This window comes from Drosophila virilis, chromosome 2 (genome assembly GCF_030788295.1).
Source record: "Drosophila virilis strain 15010-1051.87 chromosome 2, Dvir_AGI_RSII-ME, whole genome shotgun sequence".
Lineage (NCBI taxonomy): Eukaryota > Metazoa > Arthropoda > Insecta > Diptera > Drosophilidae > Drosophila > Drosophila virilis.
In genome coordinates, this window is record NC_091544.1 from 9,574,650 (window position 1) to 9,594,906 (window position 20,257).

A 20,257-nucleotide genomic window follows, 5' to 3' on the forward strand; every position below is an offset into this window, starting at 1 on the left:
CGCCAAACTTAAAATTCCCGAATATATCCGTGCGATTTGAAAATGTGTCAAAATACGGCCGCGGGCCTTGTTTATGCTGCCTGCTTCAGCTCTTTGATGTTCCTGTGGGTAGCTGCGGCTCAAACGGCACCAGTGCAAGGCAAGTTGCGGGCCAAAAAGTCGTTTAAGCCTTGTTAGTGAGTGCACTTGTGTCTGTGTGTCTGTGTGTTTGTGTGTGTTAGAGAGTTGTGCGTGCTGTCCACCGAGTGGATTTGTCAATGCAGCTTGACAACATCCAAAGTCTTGATGTCTTTCATCTCACGGTTTTTTGTTGCATTGGCCAACTTGTTTGTCCCGTTAAATAACCCAAATTTCAATTTGAACGCCGTAAATTTACATTTGTCGGCTGCGATAAGCGACTAGGAAGTGGATGGCCCAGCAATGCAGTCTGTGCCAATTGGTCAATTTGTTGTCTGTTGTTGCAACATGTGGCACATATATTCCACTGAATTGATCGCATAGCGACGCCTTCTGCGACAGTGCCAAAACTTGTTGGCCCATTTCCTAACCAGCTCCTGCGGCAGCACCTTGTGACACCTTTCGAGAACGCCCCAAAACGTTGGGAAAACTCGTCGCGGTGCACAAAGTTGAAATGGTTAACTGGAACCACTTAAAGAATGCCGCAATGTTCTAATTAAATCTTAATCTGTGTGTGTATGTTTAATTGTCTCGGTCTAGCTTGCCACTAAATAAAGCACTGGCCGCTTGAACTTAATGCTTAACTAGTACTCCTCAGCGTCTCTTGTGGACTGTGCTTAGCATAAATGTGAAATGCACTCAAATTATATACCATTATGATGATATGAGAGCATTGACAGTGAATGTGCCACAAATTGTGCATAGTTAAAAGGTGCAAAGCGAACTAGATCTATGTGAGAATTATGACACATGTGTATAAAGTGTTACAATACGATTTAGCTGCTGGACTGATTTTTTATTTGCACCAGATATAAATCGGTTAAGTGATTGTGAGAGTTATGTGAAGCAAAAGTTGGACGTTGACAATGCAACGGATAAGCCACAGTTACATAAATAACTTGTTTTGCTGCTTTTTTTTGCTATCAAATTTAAAAACGATGTTCAATTGAAGTTTATGTACCATAAATTGAATATCCTATGTGAGACCAGCGTGGAGTCCCTGATCTTGCCCGTGCACAGTATTGTGCTTACAATTTCGGATATTACTTTTCCGATCCGATGCGGGTGGAAACTTATAACTTCGCCCAAAACTCTTTGAATATATATTCTCCACAGAGGCAGCTTGGATTCTGCGAAAAGTGTGAAACATGTCTCAAATGAATTTTCATCTTTGGCAATGAATTTGAACGCCAAAGTTTACCTACAAAATCTTTCATCTCCATTTGTTGCAAGAAACTTTGATTTTTCCAGACTTGTGGGTATAATTTCCCAAAACCCTGTCATAACGTTCACCTCCTCAGATGAAAACTTCAGCTTATAGCAAATAAATATTTACATATATATAGATATATATATATATATATAGATAATTCTTAAGAGATATATAACTTTCATTGCTTAAGCCTGGGACATAATCTGACCTGGCCCAATTCTCACTCCTAATTCAATTTAACTTTGAGGTGAGAAAACATATGTTCAAATGGTCTTCAACCAGCTCCAGTTCAAATGTTTGTGCATTTTACACTATAAATAATTTTAAACTCCCAAAAATGCAGCATTTTTTTTTAAGATATTATACTCATTGTACTTAGCTGCCTTAAGCGCTGACTTCTACTCAGTCTTCGCTGTGTTCAGATGAAACTGTAGCAACTCCACCTGGCTTGTTCCACCTGCATTTCCGGCCCAATCAAGATTTGTGGCACAATTGCAATGCTACATTTCCATATTATATGCATTTTAAGTATATATATACATATCTAGTGTGTGTGTGCTTGGCAATAATCCGAGTTCACACCAAAACGAGCTAGAAACTGCAAGTAAATAGAAACTGCGGCTCAAATTGCAATAGCTGGCAGCAGCAACAACAATAAAACTTAAAAAAAAAAAAATGAAATAAGACTAACAATAAACAAGTAAAGCCTACGAAAGACTGCGAAGATTTCACTCCAGCAATAATAAGGCAACAACAACCGCGACAACAACAATAAACAGCAAAGACAAAAAGACATCTGAAATGATAGTTTCTCGCCGCCGTGTACTAGATGTTCCGAAAAAATGTCAGAAAGTCAGCCACTGAGGCAGTACGTCAGCCAAGAGACAAGCGGCCCATACCCAGACTGCAATCCAACGGGCGCCGCATCTTTTGTGCGGTTGCCTGTCACTTGGGGCACATTCGCTTGCCCCGGCTGCAGTGCAGCAGTTGTTGGGGCTAGCAAAAATAAAACAAAACATTGTCTAATTATGTCATGAGGGTGGGAACCGACCTGCAAGCCTTAACGTTAAAATAATTCGTTGATTGCAGTGCAGCTGCAAGATGAGAGATGGCAACAGCAGCAGCAGCAGCAACTGCAACTGCGACAGCTGAATGCATGTGGAAAAGTGTTGCAATTGCTCATGAAAATCACAGTTGGCTTGTGGGCGTGGCAGGGCCCAGCCACGCGACAAACGTAGAAAGTTTCGGCTAGTTGTTTGCCAGTTCCTCAAACAATTGGCCCAACGATTCGCTTCGCACGTTGCCTTATGGAGATTTTCAATTGTTATATTATTTTTTTCCGTTTTCGGTTCTCAGCTCGCAATTAGCATGCCAAATAAAAGAGAAACAACAAATTTGTGTAGATAATTTGTCAACGTTGATTTTTTGTTTTTTGTTTTGAACGTATCTTAATCGCAGCTCTTGTCTATATTGTATTTAATCTGTAACTGTTCCACTTTAGTGGGCTCCGGCAGCTGCGTCTTCCACTCGCTAGATGGCGCTGCAACGGAAAGCGAAGGTGTGCGCTTCATACGGCTACGTGAGGACGCACAGGTGGGCAAGGAAATCTTACGCGTGCAGGCCTATCCACGCTCCAGCGTGGCCCTTAAAGGCGCCGATGCCAGCGCCGATCACAAGTATTTTAATCTAACAGAATACAATTCCACGACTCTGGTGGTTAGCCTGGCGCGTTCCCTGGAGCGTCTCGTGGATCGCGATGTGCCCCGAAATTTGCTCAAGTTTCGCATACTCTGCTCGGGCAGGAACGAAAAGCTTGAGGAGGTTCGTTAACCGAAGATTCCCCTTTCAAGTTGAACTACACATATATTCCCATTAAATAATTCCAACCACAGGGTAGCTACCTCTCCATTACGGTCTACATTGAGGATGTCAACGACAATGCGCCAGAGTTTCTCAATGTGCCTTATGTGGTTGATGTGGATGAAAATACATCTGTTGAGAGCATCATCTTTCAGGGCGTGCAGGCCTTCGATCGGGATAAGCCCAATACACCCAACTCGGAGGTGCACTTCAGCATGTCAACGGTTCCAGAACAGCTCTCCGCCGATGGCAGACCGTATTTTGCCCTGAAAAGTCCCCACCGACCGTTGTTAATACTCAAACGTGAGCTGGACTTTGATAACGGCATACGGCAGTTTAAGCTGCCAATCTTTGTCTGGGATCGTGGCACGCCCGCCAATCAGGCCAACACCACGATCACAATCAATGTGCGCGACGTGGATGATCTGCCACCCAAGTTCACCGAGGGCGTCTATCGCACCAAGATCAATGAGTTCTATCCAATGACCGGCATGCCCATACGCATTCCGCTGTACTTTGCGCCACCGATCATGGCCTTTGATCAGGACTCATTGAATGCCACACTCGTCTATGACATCATCTCTGGCAATGAGCGTCAGCTGTTTCGTGTGAATCCACATAACGGAGTTATGTATCTGCAGAAGGAAATTGATCTCGAGGAGGAAAGCTTACCGGGCAATACGTTTGTGGTGCAGCTGGAGGCAAGACAGAAGGATAATCCACTAAAGAAAGCTCTGGCACGGTGAGTATTCAATATTTCAAATAAATATCTATTTGCCGTTCCTTATACAAATTTCTGTCTTAGCATCGAGGTGGAGGTGCTTGATCTGAACGACAATGTGCCTGAGTTTGAGGCCGATTTCTACAACATATCTATTGTGGAGAATCTGCCCACGGGCTTCAGCGTCTTGCAGGTGAATGCCATTGATCGGGACCAAGGCGAGAACGCCGAGTTTCTCTACAATCTTGTCGAGAATAAAACAGCTGCTGGCGCCTTTCGCATTGACTCTCGCACCGGCTGGATCACTGTGCGCGATGATCGCTTGCTCGATCGAGAGCAACGCAGATCCATACAGCTGAAGGTGGAGGCGCTGGAACGCAATCCCTCCTACCTGGATGACAAGCATCTGAAGAAACCGGGTCCCAGCATGGTGCGCGTGGACATCACATTGCTGGACAGCAACGACAACAATCCAAAGTTCGATCATGGTAATCTGTACGAGTTTAAGGTGCCCATAACGGCAGCTGTGGGCTCTAAGATCGGTCGGGTGGCCGCTCACGATCCCGACGATGGCCCCAACGGTCAGTTACTCTACGAGCTACAGCGGCCCAAAGGCAGCGGCTACATACCTTTTCGTCTGGACAGCAAAAACGGCACCATCTATGTGGCTGGTCCGCTGCGACGTGGTCGCATCGCGGTGTTTGTAGAGGCCAGCGATCAGCCGACCAATCCCTCAGAGCGTCGCTTCTCCTTGGCCGTCATCACCATCGAAGTCTATGCAACGATCGATGATCAGGCAATTGATTTTGTGGGCGCGCCCTATGAATTTTGGGTGGGCGCGAGTACGCCGCTGGGCACGTCGGTGGGTCAGGTGCGCACCACATTGATATACGATGGCGAGGACGAGATAATGTACGATCTGTTGCACACATATTCCGAGGGCGTGCCGTTTGCAATCGAGGAGCGATCGGGCATTATCACAGTCATACGTGAGCTATCGGAATTCAAGAGGCGCATCTATAACTTTGAAGCGGTGGCCAACTATGTGAGTAGATATAGTAATACCTGGAGATGCACATGTGTATAAGATGGATTTTAAATACCTTTCAGCTATTTGCCAATTCATCGCAGCCGCTGATCGCATCGCGCAGCTCACTGCCGCTGACTACGGCAGCCTCACCCGAGCTCAGCGATGAGGGTGTGCTCATAACGAATCTAACGATCCACATTGTAAACAAGCCCGAGCCGGAGAAGGTGCCGCTGCGACCTGTCATAGAGTGAGTATAGAACTTGGGACTCGGTTGCAACGCGTAATGTGCTCCATTTTCGTTTGTAGGGAAATCAATATGAATATAATCAACTTCCATGTGGAGGAGAATCTGGTGGGCGGCATTATTGGCCAGCTGCTCTACAAGAATGCGCTGAATGTGGCCAACAACGAACTGGGCAGCTTTCGTGAGCTAAGCACAGCTGTGGGCAGCGGCAACCTCACCATGGGCAGCCGTTTCCGCAGTCGCAATCGCAGTCGGAGTCGCAACTCCAAGTCGAAGCGACGGCTACCGCGACGTCTGGCGGGGGAGACAAATCTGAAGCTGCGCTATATTATAGCCAATCAGCAGGAGGTTATCAACAAGATAACCATTACGGAAGATGGCACTCTGCTAACGCTGATTGGACTGGATCGGGAGCAGCAGGCCAGCTATGAGCTGACAGTGATAGTGGAGTACAGCACGGGGCTGGTGAGCGGAGCGGGCATCTATCAGGTGAACATCAAGGTGGACGATGTCAACGATAATGCGCCCAAGTTCAATGCGCTCACCTACGTTGGCCTGATCAATGAAAACTGCGCCGTGGGCACAGAGCTCTCCATGAACCAGGCCATACAGATAACCGATGCCGATGAGGGCATGAATGCCGAGTTCCGTGTGCAACTCCAGGGTGACTCCAGCGATCAGTTCACCATTGAGTATGTCAATGCCAGCACTGGCGAGAATGCCAGCCAACATAAGCTGCCGCAAAGCACGGGTGCTTTCAATATATTCAATCTGACCGATCAGTGGAACGAGGAGTTCAAGTACCAGGAGCTGCACAACTCCTTCATGCAGTCAAACTTCAAGCTCAGCACCGGTCCCTACTTTCGGATTAGCTATACGGGCAAGCGCGGCCTGGACAGGGAGAAACAGCAGCTCTACAATCTTAAAATTGTGGCCGCGGACACCGGTGGCCTCTCGGGCTATGCGCATCTCACGATTCTCGTAGCAGATGTCAATGATAATGGACCAATGTTTGAGCGCATTTCCGTGTTCAAGGATTCGCGTCTGGAAATTCGCGAATATAATACGGATATGGAAATCTATTTTGTGGAGAGCTCACATGGCATGATCCTGCCTCCTGCTGGCGCCAATGCCATGATGATGGCGCCACCCGCCTATCACATACCTGGCTCCCCCAGACTGCATATGGAGAGGGAGAAGGGCAGCGCGGTTGGAGCCGTCGCTGGCGCTGGTGTTGTGGGTCGAGCCAAATCTCGACGCCGTATGGCACGAGCCATTCCAGTTAAATGCCCCCTGTTTGCCATTTATGAGGACACGCCTGTGGGCGCCAAGCTGCTGCAATTGAGCGCCAGCGATGAAGACTTTGGCAAGAATGCCCAGCTGCACTATGAGCTATACGGCGAGCAGGTGGAACGTTCGCCGGGCATGCCCATGATCAAGTTGCATACCGTACGCCACTTTGCCATAGACAAGCTGAGCGGCGAGCTGACGGTCAACTATCCGCTGGCGGCCAACATTGAGATCTGGCTGAATCTGAGCGTAACCGATATAGACGGCCTCAAGGACACCACCTGCCTGCGCTTCACGGTCATCGATGTGAACAATCATGTGCCGGCCTTCAAAAAGTCCTGGTACAGTTTTGACACACCCGAGGGCGACTACAAGGACAGTGTGCTGGGCCAGGTGCTGGCCATTGACATGGACTATGGCGAGAATGCGAACATAACGTATTCTCTAAGTGACCAGCAGCTGCCGTTCACAGTGAAGCCCGCCTCGGGCGTACTTAAGATCAATGGCCAGCTGGATCGGGAGCTGCGTGCCAAGTACAATTTCCAGGTGATAGCCAGTGACAATGCGGAGCCGATGCTGCGTCTGTCGAGTAGCGTCGATATCGAGGTGAACGTGATGGATATCAATGACAATCGTCCGGAGTTCATTGGCTACGATGATCAGACCAAGGCGATCAAGTATATAGCTGATCTGGCAGATCGCACCATGATGTTGCCTGTCTATAAGGCGTATCTGGATCGGAGCACGCTGCCGGGCATGTTTGTCAAGCAGGTGACTGCCATCGACAAGGATTATGTGGGCAACGGCAATGGACTGGTGCTCTACTCCATATTGCATCAGGAGCTGCATGCACCGGTCTTTCAGATAGATTCCCGTGACGGCACCATTACCACGGTGTCCAATATACGGGGCTACAATGATTATGAGCATCTCAATGTATCTGTGATTGCCTCAGATCTGGGCAGTCCAGCGCTGTCGGCCACCGCCGTGGTGCTCATCAATTTGCAGGGCCAGGCGGTCACTGAGCCAACGCCGCCACCCAAGCCAGAGATTCCGATCAATGTGACCATATTCCAGCATCCGTACTATGACGTCCAGCTGACGGAGAACAATGAGGCGCCCATTGAGGTAATGCGTCTGAACCTGACGGCTGGCTTGAATGCCGAAAACTATCGCTGGTCACTGTGGCTGGAGGAGGGTCTGGACGAGTCCGATGCGCATCCACCGTTCGAATACGATGCCAAGAATATGCTGCTCTACGCCCTCAAGCCATTCGATCGGGAGCACATCGCACGCTATCAGCTCCGGGTACGCGCCGATCGCCTGAGTCGAGGAGCACGCAACTACGCCAAGGTATCCTATCCGGTGGTCGATGAGCGCGTCGAGGGTCTCTCGGCCAGTGAGTGCCGCATTGTTGTGCGCATCGCAGACGAAAACGATAATTCACCCAAGTTCCGCGGCAACGGGCAGCCAATTGTGGCCGTGCTGCCCCGCAGCGCCAGTTTCGGCTACCACGTGACCCGCGTCACAGCCACGGACGCCGACGAGGGCCTCAATGCCGAGATTCGCTATCGTCTGCTAAATGAGCCCACCCGACTCTTTGGCATCGATGACCTAACGGGCAACATACGCCTGTTGGGCGATCTGCCGCTGGACGAGCGCATCTATGGCTTCGATGTGAAGGCCACCGATCGCATGGGTGCCGATGACGGACGCAGCGGCATTGTTAATGTCTTTGTGTACATCATAGACGAGGCCAAGCAGGTGCGTCTCGTGGTGGCCGGCATGCCGGTGGATGTCGAGCGTCGCATTGACAGCCTAATGGATGCGCTCAGCTCTGCCATTGGCAAGGATGTGCGCGTGCGGCTGCTGGAACCCAATTCTGGAGGAACTGAAGTGGCGTAAGTTGAGCCAACAAGCCATGTTTAGATTCTTTCAATTAAGGTGAAATCCTTGAGTCCAAGTCTTAGGAACTATGGGTCATAACAAAGTTTTTGCTCAAACAAACTTCTTGCGGGTTTCAAGATGCCTGCACAAAATATGGCACCCATCAATCTCTCATATATACGGCTCTTCCAAGAAACCCTTTTCTTAAGAACCCCTAACTTAAGAATTGCGAGCGTTACATTTTAATGAAATCGCACAATTATATCACATACATAGCTCCGATTGGTTTCAAAGTCTTTCCCACTTTTCTCAAATAGTTATGAGGTCTCAACGGATGATATCTAGTCTTCTTTATACCAGGAAATGTATTATTGAACTTCGAAATTGCTCAGGATCTTAGGAAATATGAAATAAAAAACCCAACTCTTTTCTATAAGCATAAGATTAACATCAGTCTTTATCTTTATATATCCCTATGCACAGCACCAATGCCTACATCTATGCCGTCGATCCACACACCAATTCCATTGTGGAAATGGAGCAGCTGCAAGAGTAAGCTATAAGTCCACTCAACCGGCTGGAATCCAAAAATGATTAATTTCTATGATTTTACAGGTCTCTGGCCGGACTGCAACTGGATGCACTGCAGCTGCAGCAGCTTCAGCACCAGCCAGTGGACAGCAGCAAGACAATGCCGCGCATCATCGAATTGGCCGAGTTTGGGCAGACGCCGCGTCCCACGCACGCCTCCGCCTCCGGCTTTATGGGCGGCCTGGAATTGGTGACTTTGGTGCTGCTGGCGCTGGCTAGCCTGGGCGCGCTTGTAGCTGCCTGTTGTTACCTGTGCATGCGCCAAAAACGGTAAAACAAAAAACATACATATAAAACTTGCAACAGAAAGACTGCCAAACGGGCGCTTTAATGTAGCTCATAGATGCATTTGTGCTATCCATAGATATTAACATACAAACACATACACATACATATATACATGCTTAGTCTAAGGCCGTCTAATAAATCTCTTTAAGTGCAGATCAAATGACTTAGTTGTTGTTGTTGTTGTTGTTGTTGTTGTTGTTTTTGGTTGTTGGTTGTGCTCTGGAAAACCGGCTGCAGCTGCCGATCACCTGGCCGTTGGAATTCTAACTGTAAAAAAAAAAATTACAACGCACAACAAAAACAACATCAACAACTGCAACTGCAGCCCAAACAGCTGGCAATTAAGCTAAGCTTCTCCAGAACTGTTGACAACTGCCACTCAAATGTGAATGTGAATGTGAATGTGAATGTCAAAGCCATTTTGTAAATCTGATCATATCCTCTCTCTCTCTCCCTCTCTCTCTTCCATCTGCTTGCAGTCAGCTCTGGTCACAGCGCGACTTTGCCGCCTCGGAAGCCGGTCTTGCCTATACCATAGCCGGCGTCAACCAGTCCCGGTCGCAGCAGCGACGCCAGCGCCAGCGCCAGCAGCGGCACACGCAGCGCTGCAGCAAGGGCAGCAGCAACATTGGACAGCAGCGTCCGACAAGCGGCTTCTTGAACGAGTCGGTGTGCTCCTCGGCGCAAACCCAGTCAACGGCAGCGGCGACAGAGAAACTGGAACAGCAGTTGCATCACCATCACCAGCAGCAGGCGCTGGTCACACAGCAGCAGCATCATCAGTACCTGAACGAGTGAGTAGCGGGCGCCAGAAACTGGTTCCAAATCAAGCCAAATGCCTCCAATTCCAGACAGCAGCAGCAGCAGCAGCAGCAGTGCCCGCGAGAATATATAGACGTGCCGCTGCCCAAGTCCATTGCCAAGGCAGCGGCCGCGGCCGCGGCGGCAGCTACGGCAACCGATGCGAATGCTCCATTTGTGCTCAAATACAACTCCTGTCAGCCCGTCAATAATCTGTAAGTTCAGCTTGGTTAAAGCCAGCCGTGGTTGAAACGAATTCTTTTTAGCAACAACTATGAAACGTCGCTGTTCTCGCTGCACTCCACTGGCCAGGATTCGGGCGTGGAGTTCCTCAGCAGTCGCGAGCTGTATGAAACCTCGCCGGACTCCTTTCAGCACAGCGGCTCCAAGCGGATCAGCAATGCGGAGCTGCTTTGTCCCAGACACGCCAAGGCGCACTTGGAGCTGCGCCAGCAGCCCCACACGGACAGCAGGTGGGTTGGCCTTCATCCAGACCATCAGCTCAACTCAATTGGCTACACATGTTCGCTTTCCATTGCAGTGATACCTACGAGGATTCACTGAAAACGGATGAGCCGCTGGTGGCGCACAATTGCCGCAACGGCAGCTGCGAGCATCGTGCGCATCAGCATCAGCATCAGCACCAGCATCCGCATTACCAGAACACCAAGTTCGAGAAGCGCTCGTCCTGCGTGCGGCACTCCTTCTCGGGCGTCAAGGACGACCTCATGCAGCACTCGCCGCAAATCTCGCTACGTCCACGTGGACACGCGCTGCGCAACTCGATGAACGATCTGGAGCAGCGGCTGCACAATTTGGAGCAGTCCTTTCGCCGACCCCTCGAGTTCAGCAAGTCGAACTCCCTGTTTTAGCTGTTAAGTGAGCCAAGTGCAATGTTTAGTGTGTAGCTCCTCCTCACTGATAAGAACCAAGTGCAATAAATGAAGCTTTCTTTCCTATGTGAAACAAATAAGAACAGCTCAGTATCCGAGATTCTAGCTGTCGAAGTATTTGCGAAACTCCAGACAACCCGCCCAGTTGACATCCCAGCCGGGTGTTTCCACCTTGGCCTGTTCGTACCCTCTGGCCACATTGCCATAACGCCCAAAGTCGAAGCCAGCCACATCGAAGGAGGAGACGCTGGCCAAGATTGATATATCCGCCAGAGTTAGGCACTCTCTGTCCCTCCAGCAAGGTATTCAACAGCTCAAAACGAAGATTGATAAGCGCTTGCGTTTGTATATCCTTCGGATACAGGGTGCTATCCTTGCCATACTGCTCCACCAAGTATACCATTATGGCACGCGATTCCCACAGCGCGAAGCCCTCGTCCACCAGGGTGGGTATCGTGTGCTGTGGATTCATTTTCAGGTACTCCGGCTTGAATTGGTCACCGGCGCGTGTGTTGATTAGAATCAAGTTATTAAACTCAATGCCAATTGCCTTGGCCGTCATAATGACCGCACGGCAGGGCGCAGATCCGGGTCGATAGTAGAAGTCCATAATGCTATTGAGGCGTATTCAAAAAACAAACATTCATACTCATCAAAAGCTGTCACAAAGCGAAAACAAAAGAAAACCAGCTGAGCGTCGCAAACATTTCGAGAGCTTCACTTTCTTTGGATGACATAACACAAATGTCTAAAAAAAAAATGTCAACAAATGTCTATAATATTCACCTGTTTTCGGGTTTTCTCGCTGAGCAACTGAGCCAAGATCTGTGCTTTAAGACAATTTTATAGACAGGCCTCAGGCCAGGTGATAATTAACAAAATTATTGTATTTTGATTCGCCAAAGAGAGCTGTATTAAATAAATCATTCGCTTCTCTTTGAGTTACGCTCAATGCGCCCCCTTAACATACCCTGTAATTAGCTGTTTCAGCCCTCAAACACATTCGTGCAAACTCAGCTGCTGTTTGCAAGCTGTACATAAGTATTCGATATCTTATCGCACCTGTATTCTAAGATACTCAGCGTTATCAGTACCCCCCAGTTAACAAGTGATAAAGCGACTTTTAGCTAACTGATAAGACGAAGTAGTCAGAGTCGTTGACTCTTTTCTATTTCAGATAGAGCGTGCATGGCAACAATAGGGTATATCTAAGGATAATCGCTATAGCTGCGACAAATACAATTTCTTGTAGTACAAGCAGCCCTCCCAGTTTTCCTCCCAGCCGGGCAACTCTTTCTTGGCGTTCTCATACCAATTGGACACATTGGTGTACTGGCTGAAGTCGTAGCCAGTCACATCGAAAGTGGAGACGGTGGCCAAGAGCGCAAAATCAGCCACAGTTAGGCTATCTGCAGCCGCATACTTCTGGCCCTGTAGCAGGGAGTTGAAGGCAGCGAAAGCAGCATCGATCCTCTGGAAGTTCTCGGGATCGGCCGGCTTCTTGACATCCTCAAACAGTTGCGGATAATAATAATAGACATAGCTCTGATACAATGTGCCCAGATCGAAGAACAAGCGATGATTGATCAAGGCTCTCTGCTTGGCATCCTTGGGATAGAGTGCATCATCCTTGCCGTACTTTTCCACCAGATACAGCAAGATGGCACGTGATTCCCACAAGGCAAAGTCACCATCAACCAGCGTGGGAATCGTGTGCTGTGGATTAATCTTAACAAACTCTGGCTTCAGATGATCACCCGCATCCAGGTCCACCTGCTTCCTGTTCAGCTCCACACCCAAGGCCTGCGCCAGCATCAGAATCGAGCGGCAGGGCGCCGAGTATAGCATATAGTAAAAGTCCAGCATATTAACTAGAACTAAGAAGTATCAGATTATTATAAATTCAATTATATTTAATAAACCACAAACGATGTGATTCGAATTTCTGATTTGAATTTTACTTTTGATAAACTTGCCTATGCCGTGTTGTTGTGCTCTTGTCCTTATATAGTTGGCTATAACGGATTAAATAGCTGGAATTCTTTTCGTAATTCACAATTTGTATTTTATAAGAAACTTTTGAGTATTTGTAAGCCATAAATATTAATGCATTTGTTGATTTACAATGCAACAACAATGGGATTTTAGAATATTAAATGTGCGGCACACATCAAATAACTGTTCTTTATTGCTCTGTGGCCCACATTAAAACAAAAAAAAAAACCAATTTAATAGTTTTACCTACTCTTTGAATGCAATTGCGTCCTTCCTGTTTATGGCGTGCACTTTTGGCAACTGATGTGAGATATTGTGATAGGGCACGGCATGCATCGAGAGAGTAACAGAATGAGAGCAACCGTTATAGTACACTTTGCTAAGACAAATGCGGACTTAAAGAGAGAGAGAGCAAACACATACACACACTCTGTGTAAGAGCTCGTTATACAATTGCCAGCTCTCTGGGCAATTTATTCATCCAACCATGTACTATTATAAATTATGGGTAAGCCCACCCCGCATAAGTACAGTTAACCTGCTCGTAGGCGGGCAGCCACAGAGTCGGGCAATTCTTGTCCGCCCAAGAGTGACTTATAAATAGTTTAAGAGAAAAGCCAATAAGTTTGAACAGTATATATACTAAAAGTAGTTTATCTCTTAAATTGTACTCAGTAAAAATGAATACTCTTTTATTTTAAGCAAAAAAATTCATTTGCACCAAACTCTCGCTTGATACAAATTTGCACACAACATTTGACGATTTCAAATCGTTTTGTGAGTAATTATGAATAAATTATTATATAAAATATAATACTCGCAAATGCTTTAAGCTTATTCGAAGTATTTCTTGAATTCCTGGCAGCCAGCCCAGTTCTCATCCCAGCCGGGACACACCTTCTTCAGGTTCTCGTACCACTTGTTCACGTTGGCGTACTTGCTGATGTCAAAGCCAGCCACCTCGAAGGTGGACACGCTGGCCACCAGGGCAATGTCGGCCACGGTGAGTGAGTCACCAGCGGCATAGGTCTGACCCTCGAGGAAGGTGTTCAGGAAATCGAAGGCAGCCTCGATCTTCTTGAAGGCCTCGGGATCGGCAGGCGCCTTGGCAAACACCTGCGGATAGTAATAGTTGGCAAAGCTCTGGTACAGCGTGCCCATGTCGAAGTACAGCCTCTGGTTAATGACGGCGCGCTTCTTGGGGCACTTGGGGTACAGGGAGTCGGTCTTGCCGTACTTCTCCACCAGGTAGACCAGAATGGCGCGCGACTCCCACAGTGCGAAGCCATTGTCCACCAGAGTGGGAATAGTGTGCTGAGGATTGATCTTCAAGAACTCGGGCTTCAGATGCTCGCCGGCCTGCAGATTCAGCAGCTTCTTGTTCAACTCAACGCCAACAGCCTTGGCCACCATGATGACGGAGCGGCAGGGCGCGGAGCCGGGCAAGTAGTAGAAGTCAGCCATTTTGTTTTACTATAATTAGAAGAGCACACAAGACAAACGATCATAAGAGATGCGATCCATAATTGAGCAAAGACACACAACAAGAATTTGGGTCCATAATTATATTGAATATCGCGAGATTCGTAGTCCTCCGATGTCATAGACATTATATACATATATTTGCGGCCTTTGCTTTAACAATTGAGTTTTAGTTATTTTTCATTGGTTTTTTCCACACATCAAGTACGTTTTTTTTTTTTGGCTCAACAAGTTCTTAGACGATACACAGACACAAAAACACAGTTTTATACATACATATATTTAACACGCAGACACTTACGTTTAGGATTGTAGAAAACACGCGGCGCACTGTACCAAGTATCAAGCAACACTGTTGGCACTCTAAAGAGACGTTCCGCTTTTATAGACGCCCGCTGTATCAGAAACTGCGAGCGAGCGGCAGGCGGCCGGCCGCTATAAAACCGGCAAACAAATATGAACATAGGTATCTGCTGTTCGCGGGGAGCGCAGTACATAAATGCACACACGCTTATGTATATGGTATAGGGTATATACAAAGTAAGCTGCCATAAAGAGCGCGAGTTGTTTTCGCGTGTTTGCCGTTGCTTTCGCGTATTTGTTATATTTGTATGTATGAGTGTGTATGCTTGTACGTGTCAAAGCTATAAAACAAATTTATAAAGAGTTGAATATGCAGCAGATATACAAACATACATACATATGTATGTATCAAAATTGTAAATTCATAATAAATACATATGTGCAGCAGATACCCTTCACTTGTGTGTGGTGCCACAGAAAGCGGCAACTTTCTAATGAACTTGTTGCACCACATTGCGGATCGGCTCAATTTTTGGAGGAATCATTTGGCTGCTCTCTTTGCTGCCTTGGTGCTCTCAGCACAGCATTCTTTTTGCCGCCTTTTTGCTTGCAAATTTATTCGCATATTTGTTTGTCTCTCTTTGCTAAAATTCTCTACTATTCAATTATACATACATGTTTCTGTGCCTGTGTGTGTGTGTGTGCTATACAAATGGGTGTGCATATAATATAAACAATATTATATTCAATTACGTACACTATAAACCTTTTTTGTTTATCGCTTTTGTGTGAATTCTTTGCCAGTTGTGCCAGCTGTCGAATCGAACTTAATGCACTTGAGATTATATTTGAAAATAATCACAGCAGCTTGTTTGTCGAAACCAGCACAAATATTTACAAACACATTGATACAGATGTGTATATCCAGCATAAATGTATATACATGCACACATACATACGCATGTAGTGCATGCCTACATACATGCTTTGGCAGTAATGCATTTATCGCCCAGAACTACAACTGTGCAGTCATACAATAACTGTGAACTATAATACTGGTACATTTACCAGTAGCCTTGAACGTATCAAATTGAGCTTACATATATACATGTGCATGTATATGTATGTATATGTATGCTTAATAGTATAACACTCTGTGACGGCCAGTTGCCCACGCCTCTGACATGCAAACGATTAAGAGTAAAAGCTTTCCAAAAAAGGTAACTAAAGTATGTATGTATGTGTGTAGGTACCTAAAATATATTGACTTTTCATTAATGGTGACCAAAGCTTACTTTGCTAATGGTGATTACTGGGGCTAATTGCAATACTAGCTATGTAAATGTACATTAACTAGTGAATACAAAAGATACTCTCACACTCTCACAGTAAATATTGCAGGTAAAGTCACGCAAAGTTCTAACAAGACATACATACATACATAATTATAGATCAGTATTCAATGATCCTATCATTATCTTAAGAAGCATTGAGGTCACTTTAGAAGAATATCGCTAAGTCTTGTGGTCAAATATGTATGTACGTAATATCAATAGGTACGAAAAATATTTATGGATGAGCATATATGATGAAATTCGGAAGTTCCTGCATTCTTTTATAAATCATATGTGACTTGGCAAATCATTTGCACATACGACTCGAATGTTCCATGGGCATCGCGGCCTGTTCCAAACATTGTGTAGTTTTTATCAGTTTCACAATTTGTAAAGTTTATTATAAGCATGACATTGCAAAAAATTAATTATAAACAACGCGAGCATTTGCCGGCTCTGTGGAGTACACGTCAGGAATACCGCAAACGGAAACCAACAACAAGTACAAATACACTAGTTGAGACTGCCCGACTAGAAAATACCCTTTGTCTGGCGTATAGCTCTGGTATTTATCTCTTGAGAATATATATAGTAAATGAGAATATATATAGTAAATGAAATAAAAAATATTGCCTCTGTCATGAACATAAAACCGACATACCTTTTTTTTTCTTTATTTTGAATAAGCATAGGGTATACAAATTGGCGATGCGTCAGCATAAAAGAGCGAATGAGTGAGAATTAGCAGTTGAGAGCGTAAGTTTAGTCACATCTCCAAGCCCCAGAGTAGTCGAAGCATTCAGAAAACCCCACAGCTAACAAATGTAGCAGAAGAAGAAGACACCGGCAGCTTACTCATGTAGACATAATTTAAAGATTCAATGGAAAACATAAACAAAAGAAGCCACCAAACAAGTGGTTTGGGTTTTACGGGCGCTAAGAGATGACGAACAGCCGAAAATGTAGAGAAAGGTCGCGGCATCTATGCTATGAACACAATTCGGCTGTCCAGAGAACCAGTTTTGCCTACATTGACGACGCGTGCGTCATACGCTCCACCCGAAAACAGATCCCTATGTGAACAAAGAGCATTGACAAGCGAAGAGAAGCTGGCAATAAGAGATTTTTAAAGAGAGTGAACGTTAAACAGTTTGAACTTGTACTCACACCCTGTAGATATAAAACTGGCTGAGGAGGCGAACAAATAGTGATTGAAATTTAAGCACTGACAATTATTTAACGATCTAACAATAAATTAAAAGTTAGAGAAATACATATAGTGTATGTTTACGTATAGGGTATATGCAATTAAGGCCTATTCTGACAATTACAATGTGTCTGAATGTACATAAAGAGCAGATACTTACAGGGTGTGGTTTAGCTGATCAAGCATTCTTGCTTGCCTCATTTGAATACTTAGATGTATTTATATATATACAGTTTGATATGAATGTATATTATATACTTGAATTGTTGTAGATGTAGGAACGCAGTCTTATAACAGTTCGGTAGCTGGAACGTGAGAACGGTTATTCTGTAAAGTCTTTAGAATTCGTATATCTACAGGTAATTTGTAAGTTGTATTCTCATATATATATATTACATTTTGCTGTGTGAGTTACACCTACATATATTTGTATAATGATAAGTGGCGATAACTAAGAAATAATATTATCAAATACACATAGATACATACAGATGCACATACACGTGTGTGTGTGTAGCACACACACTCTTACACCTGTTCGTTGATCTATGTTTAAACAAAAATAGCTCAGTGCCGGTTCGTTTCACCTAAGCAGAAAACAGACGACGGAATACCCACTGGCAAGATGGACTTTTATTATTTGCCTGCCTCAGCGCCATGTCGTGCCGTGCTTATGGTGGCAAGAGCGTTGGGAATTGAACTTAATAAGAAGCTTCTAAACACCTTGGCAGGTGAGCAACTGACACCGGAGTTTGTGAAGATCAATCCGCAGCACACGATACCAACGCTCGTGGACAATGGCTTCTCGGTGTGGGAATCGCGCGCCATTCTTGTTTACCTTGTGGAGCAGTACGGTAAGGATGACGCGCTGTATCCCAAGGATCCGCAGGAGCAGGCGCTGGTTAATCAGCGCTTATATTTCGACATGGGCAGCCTGAGCCAGAGCTTCGCCGACTATTATTACGCACAGTTTCTGCAGCACAAGCCAGCAGACCCAGCACAGTTTGAGAAGGTGAAAACATCATTTAGTTATCTCAATGTCTTTCTGGAAGGTCATCAATTTGTTGCGGGCCCTAAATTAACTGTCGCCGATTTTTCCATTCTGGCCACCGTGTCCACGTTTGTTGTGGCCGACTTTGATATCAGCAAATATGCCAATGTGGCCAGATGGTACCAGGCAGTTAAGAAGGTAATACCCGGCTGGGATGAGGGCTTAAACGTAATGAAAGAGTGGATTGACGCTAAGCGAAAGGAAAATGCCAGCAATTGAAAAACTATTTTTATGTAAACATATGTGCATTGTATTATCAAGAACTTAACAAATTAAAAATCATCAATGCGAAAAGTTTCTACAAATTTCCAAACTAGATATGAGCTACATAAAATAATAATCTATAATTTCTGTGTCCACAATCGATCAAATGGTTTCTAATACCCAACGAATGTTTGAATTGTTTAAACCCAATGACGAGCAATTTTCGAAAAGCCAACAAATAACGACCAAATGGAACGCGATAATGAGACACTCACGTCACGCCTTATCTGTGCATTAGCTTCTACTATATTAGCCCCAGGCCCGACCAACTGAATTTAGTAGTCGCTCACACTCTGACAGCGCCAGACACGACCCACCAAATCGTAAAAATGGACTTTTATTACTCACCTGGCTCGGCGCCCTGCCGTTCCGTTCTAATGACTGCTGCCGCGGTGGGTGTCAAACTGAACAAGAAGTTGCTGAACACCAGCGAACAGGAGCAACTGAAGCCGGAGTTCCTAAAGCTTAATCCGCAACATACGATTCCAACGCTGGTGGACAATGGCTTCTCCATCTGGGAGTCGCGTGCCATTATCGCGTATCTGGCTGAGAAATACGGCAAGGACGACTCGCTCTATCCCAAGGATCCCCAGCAGCGTGCTCTAGTGAATCAGCGGCTATACTTTGACATGGGCGTGCTGTACCAGGCCTTCGCCGATTATTACTATCCCCAATTTCGCTATAACAAGCCAGCTGATCCTGAGATGTATAAGAAGGTGGAGTCTGCCTTTGCGTTCCTCAACACCTTCCTGGAGGGTCAGCAATATGTGGCCGGCAGTAAGCTGACAATTGCCGACATTTCCATTTTGGCCTCGGTTTCGACTGTTGTTACAGTGGGCTTCCCCCTTAAAGACTATCCAAATGTCGCCAAGTGGTACGAACATGTCCAGAAAGTTACTCCTGGCTGGGATGAGAATCTAATCGGCTTGGAGAAACTCAAAGAGCGCATGGCAGCCATGGGCAAGAAATAAATTCTGGCCATCTTTAATATACCCATATTTATGTCTACTATAATATACGTACACCTACTTTAGTTTAATCCGTGACACATCACATCATATAATTAAAAGCGTGTTCTTAAATAAAAAATAACTCAACCAGTTGAACTAAATATCTACTATTTATGATTGCCAAACTGTTATTAAAATTTATACGGTAGAGCGATTTTAAATGGGGTCTATCAAAACGATAAGCTCTGAAGTCAGCTTTTACAATGGTGCATATTTATTTTCTCTGGAGAGCTTAAATGCCTGTTTTGAGTATAATTCCCCATTGAGTTCGCCTTATACTCGTATTCTACTTTAGTTAAGATGTATATGAGCTTTACTGTACTTCCAAGTTTTCTAAAATAAAATCTTCTACTTATATATATGTCAATAAATACTCCGCAACATCTAAACTTCTTTTCAAGTACAGACTTAAAAATGTGTGAGTAAGCACGAGTATTTACATATTTCACAATTTTTGAAGCTGTTAGATATGACTACTCTGTATTTCACAAGCCACAGTTTGAGAGTCACTGCAACAGTTTTTTTTATATGATACATAATTATATATCATGATCAATGAATGCATGTGTGTCTGAATGTTAACTTAATTATAATAATAGTACTTAGTATTAGTATG

General features: G+C 45.5%; 5 protein-coding genes and 1 pseudogene across 9 annotated transcripts; 3 read left to right on the forward strand and 3 right to left on the reverse strand.

The window, feature by feature from the left end:
- The first annotated feature begins 2,423 nt into the window (after positions 1–2,423).
- Cad89D (cadherin 89D) lies at positions 2,424–11,100 on the forward strand. Its single transcript, XM_032439101.2, has 12 exons — positions 2,424–2,429; positions 2,849–3,211; positions 3,283–3,992; positions 4,056–5,016; positions 5,082–5,248; positions 5,308–8,436; positions 8,906–8,974; positions 9,038–9,283; positions 9,781–10,095; positions 10,153–10,317; positions 10,369–10,575; positions 10,644–11,100. Exons 1-12 carry the CDS (start codon positions 2,424–2,426, stop codon positions 10,972–10,974), a joined length of 6,669 nt encoding a protein of 2,222 aa, XP_032294992.1. The 3' UTR covers positions 10,975–11,100.
- Positions 11,039–11,981, reverse strand: LOC6629981 (glutathione S-transferase 1-1-like; annotated as a pseudogene).
- Positions 11,982–12,116: 135 nt separating this feature from the next.
- Positions 12,117–13,367, reverse strand: LOC6629980 (glutathione S-transferase 1-1). 4 transcript variants are annotated; one of them, XM_002054302.4, is made up of 3 exons: positions 13,241–13,345; positions 12,972–13,036; positions 12,117–12,872 (listed from the first exon to the last, which is right to left on the reverse strand). In XM_002054302.4, exon 3 carries the CDS (start codon positions 12,859–12,861, stop codon positions 12,217–12,219), a length of 645 nt encoding a protein of 214 aa, XP_002054338.1. In that variant the 5' UTR covers positions 12,862–12,872; positions 12,972–13,036; positions 13,241–13,345; the 3' UTR covers positions 12,117–12,216. The 4 variants fall into 4 exon arrangements, with proteins under 4 accessions (XP_002054338.1, XP_032294917.1, XP_032294919.1 ...); XM_032439026.2 differs by having other exon boundaries at positions 13,237–13,253; XM_032439028.2 differs by lacking the exon at positions 12,972–13,036 and having other exon boundaries at positions 13,241–13,367.
- A 275-nt stretch (positions 13,368–13,642) lies between these two features.
- Positions 13,643–14,927, reverse strand: LOC6629979 (glutathione S-transferase 1-1). The gene is made up of 2 exons (XM_002054301.4): positions 14,774–14,927; positions 13,643–14,463 (listed from the first exon to the last, which is right to left on the reverse strand). Exon 2 carries the CDS (start codon positions 14,452–14,454, stop codon positions 13,825–13,827), a length of 630 nt encoding a protein of 209 aa, XP_002054337.1. The 5' UTR covers positions 14,455–14,463; positions 14,774–14,927; the 3' UTR covers positions 13,643–13,824.
- A 1,017-nt stretch (positions 14,928–15,944) lies between these two features.
- LOC6629978 (glutathione S-transferase 1-1) lies at positions 15,945–18,672 on the forward strand. Of its 2 annotated transcripts, none has more exons than XM_032439070.2 (2): positions 15,945–15,995; positions 17,912–18,672. In XM_032439070.2, exons 1-2 carry the CDS (start codon positions 15,960–15,962, stop codon positions 18,584–18,586), a joined length of 711 nt encoding a protein of 236 aa, XP_032294961.1. In that variant the 5' UTR covers positions 15,945–15,959; the 3' UTR covers positions 18,587–18,672. The 2 variants fall into 2 exon arrangements, with proteins under 2 accessions (XP_032294961.1, XP_002054336.1); XM_002054300.4 differs by lacking the exon at positions 15,945–15,995 and adding an exon at positions 17,588–17,675.
- A 151-nt stretch (positions 18,673–18,823) lies between these two features.
- On the forward strand, positions 18,824–19,742 carry LOC6629977 (glutathione S-transferase 1-1). Its single transcript, XM_002054299.4, has one exon. The coding sequence runs from the start codon at positions 18,961–18,963 to the stop codon at positions 19,600–19,602; it is 642 nt and encodes a 213-aa protein (XP_002054335.1). The 5' UTR covers positions 18,824–18,960; the 3' UTR covers positions 19,603–19,742.
- The last annotated feature ends 515 nt before the right edge of the window (positions 19,743–20,257 follow it).

What these genes read in the sequence shown, in the direction of transcription:
- LOC6629978 (XM_032439070.2), top strand. Translation starts at nt 15,960, where the DNA reads ATGCAAACGATTAAGAGTAAAAGCTTTCCAAAAAAG. An exon ending in GTAAAAGCTTTCCAAAAAAG is followed by an intron (nt 15,996 to 17,911) that starts GTAACTAAAGTA and finishes TCACCTAAGCAG; the next exon opens with AAAACAGACGACGGAATACC.
- LOC6629979 (XM_002054301.4), bottom strand. Translation starts at nt 14,454, where the DNA reads ATGGCTGACTTCTACTACTTGCCCGGCTCCGCGCCCTGCCGCTCCGTC.
- Cad89D (XM_032439101.2), top strand. An exon ending in TCTGGAGGAACTGAAGTGGC is followed by an intron (nt 8,437 to 8,905) that starts GTAAGTTGAGCC and finishes CCCTATGCACAG; the next exon opens with CACCAATGCCTACATCTATG. An exon ending in CAGCCCCACACGGACAGCAG is followed by an intron (nt 10,576 to 10,643) that starts GTGGGTTGGCCT and finishes TTTCCATTGCAG; the next exon opens with TGATACCTACGAGGATTCAC.
- LOC6629980 (XM_032439028.2), bottom strand. Translation starts at nt 12,861, where the DNA reads ATGCTGGACTTTTACTATATGCTATACTCGGCGCCCTGCCGCTCGATT.
- LOC6629977 (XM_002054299.4), top strand. Translation starts at nt 18,961, where the DNA reads ATGGACTTTTATTACTCACCTGGCTCGGCGCCCTGCCGTTCCGTTCTA.